Here is an 8,085-nt window from a genome sequence, read left to right as displayed (position 1 = left end):
TAGTTAGGACTATGGTCATGACGCTTAGGCTCGGTTTTTGACTCTAGCATAAATACCATAAATCGTAGATTCCTAATTTTGCTTAACTGCTTTGACTGGAGTGTCGCGATGAAAACAATCCTGAGTGAGTTATGTGCCATGTGTGTGAGAGTTTTGTATGTATTCTGTGCATTGCATTTGATGTCTAGAACTTGCCCTGTGTGTGTGCAAAGTGAAATAGTAGTCTTGTTCATTCTGAGAAGTGATATAGGCATTTCTTTGTTAAGCCAGATATATATAGTTTACCCACCTAAAAGTTATGTAACGTAGTTAACCCCTTTGAGCCTGTAATCCTGTTTCTTTGGCAACCACACTACAAGCCTTACCCAATTGTTTGAATTAACCATCTATTTGAACCGTTTCACCTCTAATGAGCACTTGAATTATTATGAACTTTGTAAAAGTAAAAGAGTGGGATGGTTGGTTTGGCTTTTGAGTGGAACTAATGAAATAAGGAGAAAGGTGCATTGTTTTGAAAAATTAAGAGCCGCTTGAATTGAAAAAAAAAGAAAAAAAAAGACAAAAATAGTTGTATTGCTATGAAAAAGAATATTCTTAGATAAGTGGTGACTCTTAATGTAATTGTGCTTAAAGAAGTATGGGGTAATATATATTGATGTGAAGGTGGAGTTTTGGTTTGACATAAGTATGGGCTGGAATGTTAAAGTATATGTATTAAAGTGCTTAGGGAGGTGTAGTCACTCACATATCCAAATATATCCTACCCGACCCGCGGCGTACATTACAACCAATCAAAGTCCTATTTGATCTTAGACTAAATAAGCTCGATTAATAGAGTATTACACTACGGGCAAGCCTATGGTGCATCATTTGTGGAATATGAATGTTATTTCTGAGAGCGAGTAAATTTTTTCCTATCTTGAGTTCATACGTTCTTAAAATTCATCGTGTGTGGAACTGAGCTCTTTGTTGGGTGAGGGCACGTGATTCATAAAGGAAAGGTAATGTCATTGACCTCCATGTTAGACTAAGTAAGTAATTTGTGAATAAGTCATGGTATGTGAGTCAAATCTTGAGGCGAGAATATTACACCGTGGTGCTTAGACTATTTTAAATATTCTTGGTGCAAGGAGTTAAGGGAATTGCTTAGTGAGGTTGTGTCTATAAGTTGGTCTGATTGCTCGAGGACGAGCAATGTTTAAGTGTGGGGTATTGATGTGTGGCTATAATTCATGGTTTAGCACACTATTCGCCTTGCATTTTATATTCTTTAATGATAAATTACACTTTATTTACTCGTAATGAATGCCATTTTATGTGTGTAAGTGAATTGGAGATGAAAGTAGAGAAAAAAGGATACTTAAAAGTCGAAAGCGTGCTCGGGAGGAGTTGAAAAGGAGAATCTGACGAAGCCAGGTACGCTAAGCGTTATACTTGGCAAAGCCAGGCCTAGTGCAGGCCTTATACCTGGCGACACCAGGCTAAGGCCAGGTGATAGACCTGGCGAGGTGAGGCAGGAGCGAGATAGACCAGGCTTTATACCTGGCGACGCCAGGCTTGGGGTGAGGTCCACCAGGCGTTAGGCCTCGCGAGGCCAGGTCTGGGCACGCACAGTCCGAGTTTTGAAGATTTATTTCTCTCCGGGTTTGACTAGGACTTTGCCTGCACGTTTAGGTCTTTTTCTACACATATAAATAGACCTAAAAATGCCATTTTGGGGGACTTTTGCAACCGGAGGCAAGAATAGCTTGTGGAATCACCTGTTGGGAGTTAGAATCATCGATTTCTATATCCTTTCATCTTTACTTTGTACTTTAATTATGCAAAAATATTTGTGATATTGTTACTATGAGTATGAGTAGCTAAAATTTCTAATCTAGAATTTTGATGGAACCTATTGAAGGATAATTTTCTTGTTACGTTAATATAAATTTGCCGTAGTATTTTTTCTATTTGTTCAACTATACTATTCATGTGGTTGATTGAAGGGCCCTCAATTAGCTGTGCCTATTTAGTATGTATTACTCGGGAGAGAATGCATATTTAGGTAGTTGTTGAATAACATCACTCCTAACGTATATGAGGGATCAATACGAAGGGTTTAAAGGTGGGATTAGAGATAATGAAACCTTGGTGCGATCTGAGTGAGCCGTACTTAATGCCAGCTAGCGTAATTCGGCAGAATATATCTAGTAAATTGTGGTAATTATTCGGGAGAGAGTTACGACAGTTATAGTGCTCATGATCGATAGAGAAGACTTAGGCAAATTTATAGAAAACGTAGCGAGAAAGATTCCGACAATAGGGAAAATAACAACCTTAGATCTTTCCAATTCTTGTTTACAAAATTCGTAGTTAGTCATTTGTTAGTGCATTTTCATTACGTAACATTTAGTTAATAAACATCTAAATTATTATTCAAATATTTCTGAAGATTGATTGCGTGAATTTATGTGGGTCTAGCAACTGTGGTTGATAGGTTAATTCCCTGTGAGATTCGACTCCGGGCTTATTAGCTAGAATATATTTGCGACGACCGCTTGTATTTTTTATAAGGCATAGTTGGGCGTGATCACCTCTTCCATGTCAACATTCAAAATCAATTCAGCTATGAACAGACCATGTCCGCTTCACTTTGGGAAAAGATACAACTCATATCAGAAACTTTGATCAAGACATTTTGAAACTCATGTTAACAGAGATGAAATCTAGCAAATCGAGATCTAGGGTTTGAGAACAATCTAGAGAGAGAACCTGCAGATAAAGGAGAATCGTGGTTCAACAATGGGGAAGACAATGGCGCTGTGAGAGAGAGATCGTGTAGAGAGAAATAAGATACGGTGATTTTGAGAGGGAATAAACTGAAAGAATGAGAGAAAAAAATATTAGACAGCGTATTTAATGGCTTCACGGTAGGAAGTGACCATAAGTACATATTTTGTTATAAAAACTAAAAGGTATAATAAATAGGGTATAAAGCTTTTCTATAAGAGGTAAAATTTTCAAAAAAAAAATCACTTCTTTTGCGTCTTTACTGAATTTTGTATTTTAATTTTTCAACGTGAAATATCAGTGTGCTTCTTAATTTTTTTTCCGGTTCACCAGTAGAAAAGAAAAAGGAAAAAAACAACTAAAGAAATGTAAATCTTCAGAAATCAATGGTGTATAATATTAGTGCATGATAAAAAGTAAAAACACATAAATTCGTTATTTCTTTAAGTAGAATTGGTTTAAATTGTCAATATCATCACCTTTTCTATTGTTCGATCAATTAGCAAAAAAGCCTGTGAGACACTTAAGGAATTATTCTCAATAATTTGCATATAATGCAGTAGTTTTAACAAAGATATGATGTTATTTATTTATATCCACATATATTTCACACGTAGAGCATTTGGAAAAGACATGTGCATAATTAATACGATTCACTTTTTAAAAAATTCCAAATATTGTTGGATAACAGGTACAGAGTAAGTATAGAAAGTAGTTTATTTTCCTTAAAAACATAAAAACTTTACATATTGCATATATCTAAAAGGATTAGGAAATATTTAGGTCATTACTACTAGATTTAGGTTTTATGGCAATCACCTATATAAATAGGAAAAGGCATATCGAGAAAAAGAAAAGACTTTCTCTTTGTCTATTTTAAAGGACTCGAAATTGATGTTAAATCTCCTTACTCTTTGAGTCACAAACTTTTCATTCTTATTCTATTGCCTAAGCATAGTTAGTTTAATTTAATATGGAAAAGGGAGGAGATAGTGAAGAAAAGAGGAGGGAGAAAGCAATAGATGAATGGCTACCGATAACGTCGGACCGGAATGCAAAGTGGTGGTATTCAACCATGCACAATGTTACTGCCATGGTTGGTGCTGCTGTTCTTAGTCTACCTTATGCCATGTCTGAGATGGGATGGTAACTTTATTTATTTCTCTTTTTCTTTTCTTTATTTAATTTGTTTTTTTTTTTATATTAGTTGAATTTATTAGGATTCAACCACAAATTAGTTTGGGAATGCATGAGTCGTAGTATTGTATTCTTCCTTTTTCTTTGGGATTTGTTTTTATTCTTCATTATCAAATTTTTTGATAAGGAATTGCCTTGACTATGAATGTTTTAAAATTTAGATATACTCAAATTCCGGTTTTGTATAACTAACTGCTTGATATCATCTAATTAGCAGTTTTTCTAACCTATTTTTATAATTTTTGAAAATTTTAAAAAACTGATTCTGGAAATCTGGAAAATAGTAGAACTATTTTTTTGGGACTCCGGAGATCTCGTTATTTTTTTTAAAAAAAAACTGAGTCTGGAAATCTTGACTAATAGCTTATGTCCAGGTTTTCAGTTTCAAAGAATAATAATTGATACTAGGTGCGTTTTTCTTCATTAATTGCATTTAATGTTTTGCCTTGAGAGTACGATCCGATTTGGAAAAATTATTAGATATCTTAACTGCTTGATATCATCTTAGCGTCTACTGTTGCATATTATTATTGAAAAATTAACCGAACATTATGTTTAGATCGAACTAATAGATGCATGATATGTTTGTGCATATAGACTTTTCTCACTTGATCATTATTATATATATATATATATATATATATATATATATATATATATATATATATATATATATATATATATATATTATTATTATTTTATTAAGTCATTTAACCATGTTAATTAGTTAATATAATTTGATGCAAACACTCAATGCAATTAATTTGTGGTAATTAAGTTGACATACCTTTTTATCGGATGTCCCCAAAGTTACTGTCGACATACATATATTCTAAGATATCTCCTTTTGTTTCTTTTTTAATTTTGGTAATTATAGCTTGTTATACAAATTTGTTGTCTGAAAGATCAAATTAAAATTTACAAGTGATACCACATTCATCTAATTATTGTATTAAATTGTAATAAATGTTGCAGGGGAGCTGGTGTAACGGTAACGTTACTGTCATGGATTATAACATTCTACACAATCTGGCAAATGGTGGAGATGCATGAAATGATACCAGGCAAGAGATTCGACAGGTACCATGAGCTTGGCCAATATGCTTTTGGTGATAAACTTGGTCTCTGGATTGTTGTACCCCAACAAATTATAGTTGAAGTTAGCACTTGCATTATTTACATGGTCACTGGTGGCAAATCCTTGAAAAAATTCCAAGAAATTCTTTTCCCAAATGCCAAACCTATCAAACTCACTTACTTCATTATGATTTTCTCCTCTTTCCAATTTGTCCTCTCTCACTTGCCAAATTTCAACTCCATCACTTCTGTCTCCTTCGTAGCGGCGATTTTGTCCATGACTTACTCTGCTATAGCATGGACTGTGTCACTAAAGGAATTAGGAAAAAGTGAGAGAGAAGTTAGTTATGGTCCAAAAAGTGAAAAAATATCAGATAATGTGTTTATGTTTCTGAGTGCATTAGGAAATGTAGCATTTGCATATGCTGGACATAATGTAGTTCTTGAAATTCAAGCTACAATTCCTTCAACAGAAGATGCACCTTCAAAAAAAGCAATGTGGAAAGGTGTATTCACAGCTTATATTATTGTGGCCTTGTGTTATTTGCCAGTGGCTTTCATTGGATATTGGGTGTTTGGTAATGGAGTTGATGATAACATCTTGCTCACACTACATAGACCTACATGGCTTATTGCAACTGCTAACATTTTTGTTGTCGCTCATGTCATTGGGAGTTACCAGGTATCTTTCACTACTTTTAATTACAGTCAGACATCTCTATAACAACATCGCTATATAACAACCATTCACCGTAAAAGCCAAGTTTTTATGGAACTAATTTTTATGTTATGTTATAATATATGTTCTCTATAACAACACTTCGCTATAACAACCAAAATAATCTGGAACAAATAAGGCTGTTATAGAGAGGTTTGATTGTATAAGATTTTATGCAAGTAGTATCGGTCTATTGCCATAACTTTTAGACCTAGGACTGTGGTTCTTTTAAGTCTTTATGTCTTAAACTAACAGTTACTCTACATAATTTTCAAATGGTGTCGATTTTCATATATACTAGCTAGAAAAGTTCGTTGCAAATTAACCCGTGTCAGATACACCCCATACTAAGGGATGTCTCTGCCACTGTCTACAATAATAACAAGTAACTACTCAGTACAAATAAAATATGTTAACCTAAAAAAAGAGTACATAACTTGTTTTAGTAGACTAAAATAGTTAGTATAATAAAAATTTTACACAGTGCATATATATAAATTTAATCCTTTATATGTAATTGAGGAAACCTACTTCAACTGTATAAACTCTTTAAGTCTTTGATGTGCCTCAATTGATAATATATTATGAGCAACTTAGATGTTAGTAATTTACCTAATTAATCTGTTGTATATTACTTAATTTACATTTCAGGTTTATGCAATGCCAGTGTTTGATATGATAGAGGCATACGCTGTGAAGTCATTGAAATATAATCCTTCCACTCTTCTACGTGTTTGTGTGCGTACGGTTTTTGTTGGTAAGTTATTTACTTGTTTATTAGAAAATATTTTTGCACAATTAGAAAATAAACTGAAAAAGTTGTTTAATTGCTCTTTTCTATGTATTTTTTTTATTCTTGCTATGGTCTTCTGTTATTGTAGCATTTACATTGGTTGTGGGCATGACAATACCATTCTTTGGTGGTTTGATGGGATTCTTTGGAGGTTTTGCTCTGGCACCAACCTCATATTATGTAAGTATATTTCATAGATAACTCATTAAATTTTCACTTCATTAAATCAGAAGTTATGACTATATAATACTCATATGACAAACATATTTAATATTTACTATGTTTTTAATTTCTACCTACAGCTTCCATGCATCATCTGGCTTATTATAAAAAAGCCCAAACGGTTTGGCTTGTCATGGTGTACGAATTGGGTAAGTTTACCAGAACTTGTAAATGTAATCATGAAATTTACTTACACTCGATGTTTACATCAAACTAATCAATAAAACTCAGTGATTAAAAATTAAAATGAGAGTGCATATAACTTCACCATAATTAAGTTAAAAATGTATTTATGAAAAACAAATATCTTACGTACATATTTATTGATTTGATATAAATAGCGATGTCCATACAAATTATTTAGGGAAAATTTTTTATACACTCGATGATATGTATCAAAGCAATAAGTACATAACAAGTGTCTTTTGCATAAGATATAGCATCTTATCATTGTTAATAAATGTAGATTCTCACATCAATATATAAATTAATTGTGATAAATTAATATAATTTTGTACATGCAACGTTTCATGCAAGCTTTTTCCCTACTTACCCCTATCTCTTATTTTTTTTCTCTTTATGTTGCAGCTTTGCATTATAGTGGGTGTACTTTTGACTCTAACATCTCCCATTGGTGGATTATGGAGTATCATCAAATCAGCCAAGACTTATCACTTCTACACCTGATCGATACGGCCAATCTGAGTTTTTAGATGTTAAATTATGTGCTATATCCTGCCTGTTTGTGAGGCATAGATGCAGAATTTTAGGATAATTCTTTCAGTTTCAGAAGAGCTTTTATATATGGAAGTTTGCTAAAGTTTGAATTGTAATTTTTGGACAATTGAACTGTTTTTCTAATCAAAGTTTCATCACAGGGATAGAGGAGTTAGGCCAGACTCCAACATGCGTATTCCAAAAATCACAATTACACGAAGGAGGATATAAACCTTGACCTCAATTACAAAGTATAGATTGGTGGAACCCAATCTAGTTTGTCGTTGATCACAAAGGAATTCTTTGAGAGTTGAGGACACCTTCTTACAAGTTGGATAGTTCATATCATACATTACTACATACAATCTAGTCATATACACTCTAAGCAATGCACTGCCAAGAGATATCATCATTAACAACAAAATAATTTCTTTTGGGATCGAATCGAAAATTTGGTAAACCATCCTGTTCTAAATTCATTGAAGCCCTAACATTTCTATGCAGTGAAACAATTTCATTGAAGATAGCACAATTATGTGAGTTTACTCCTAGGTTAGCAAGTTGATCTGCGACCATATTGCCTTCTCTA

At 33.2% G+C, this 8,085-nt stretch overlaps 1 protein-coding gene across 2 annotated transcripts; it reads left to right on the top strand.

Moving 5' to 3' along the window:
- The first annotated feature begins 3,538 nt into the window (after positions 1-3,538).
- LOC104092425 (lysine histidine transporter-like 2) lies at positions 3,539-7,701 on the top strand. 2 transcript variants are annotated; one of them, XM_070192136.1, is made up of 6 exons: positions 3,539-3,918; positions 4,945-5,728; positions 6,416-6,521; positions 6,646-6,737; positions 6,860-6,928; positions 7,368-7,701. In XM_070192136.1, the coding sequence occupies exons 1-6, from the start codon at positions 3,746-3,748 to the stop codon at positions 7,464-7,466; spliced, it is 1,323 nt and encodes a 440-aa protein (XP_070048237.1). In that variant the 5' UTR covers positions 3,539-3,745; the 3' UTR covers positions 7,467-7,701. The 2 variants fall into 2 exon arrangements, with proteins under 2 accessions (XP_070048237.1, XP_070048239.1); XM_070192138.1 differs by lacking the exon at positions 3,539-3,918 and adding an exon at positions 3,996-4,377.
- The last annotated feature ends 384 nt before the right edge of the window (positions 7,702-8,085 follow it).

This window comes from Nicotiana tomentosiformis, chromosome 12 (genome assembly GCF_000390325.3).
Source record: "Nicotiana tomentosiformis chromosome 12, ASM39032v3, whole genome shotgun sequence".
Lineage (NCBI taxonomy): Eukaryota > Viridiplantae > Streptophyta > Magnoliopsida > Solanales > Solanaceae > Nicotiana > Nicotiana tomentosiformis.
This window is presented reverse-complemented; position numbering and strand designations above follow the sequence as displayed.

What these genes read in the sequence shown, in the direction of transcription:
- LOC104092425 (XM_070192136.1), top strand. Translation starts at nt 3,746, where the DNA reads ATGGAAAAGGGAGGAGATAGTGAAGAAAAGAGGAGGGAGAAAGCAATA. An exon ending in GCCATGTCTGAGATGGGATG is followed by an intron (nt 3,919 to 4,944) that starts GTAACTTTATTT and finishes TAAATGTTGCAG; the next exon opens with GGGAGCTGGTGTAACGGTAA. An exon ending in ATGTCATTGGGAGTTACCAG is followed by an intron (nt 5,729 to 6,415) that starts GTATCTTTCACT and finishes TTTACATTTCAG; the next exon opens with GTTTATGCAATGCCAGTGTT.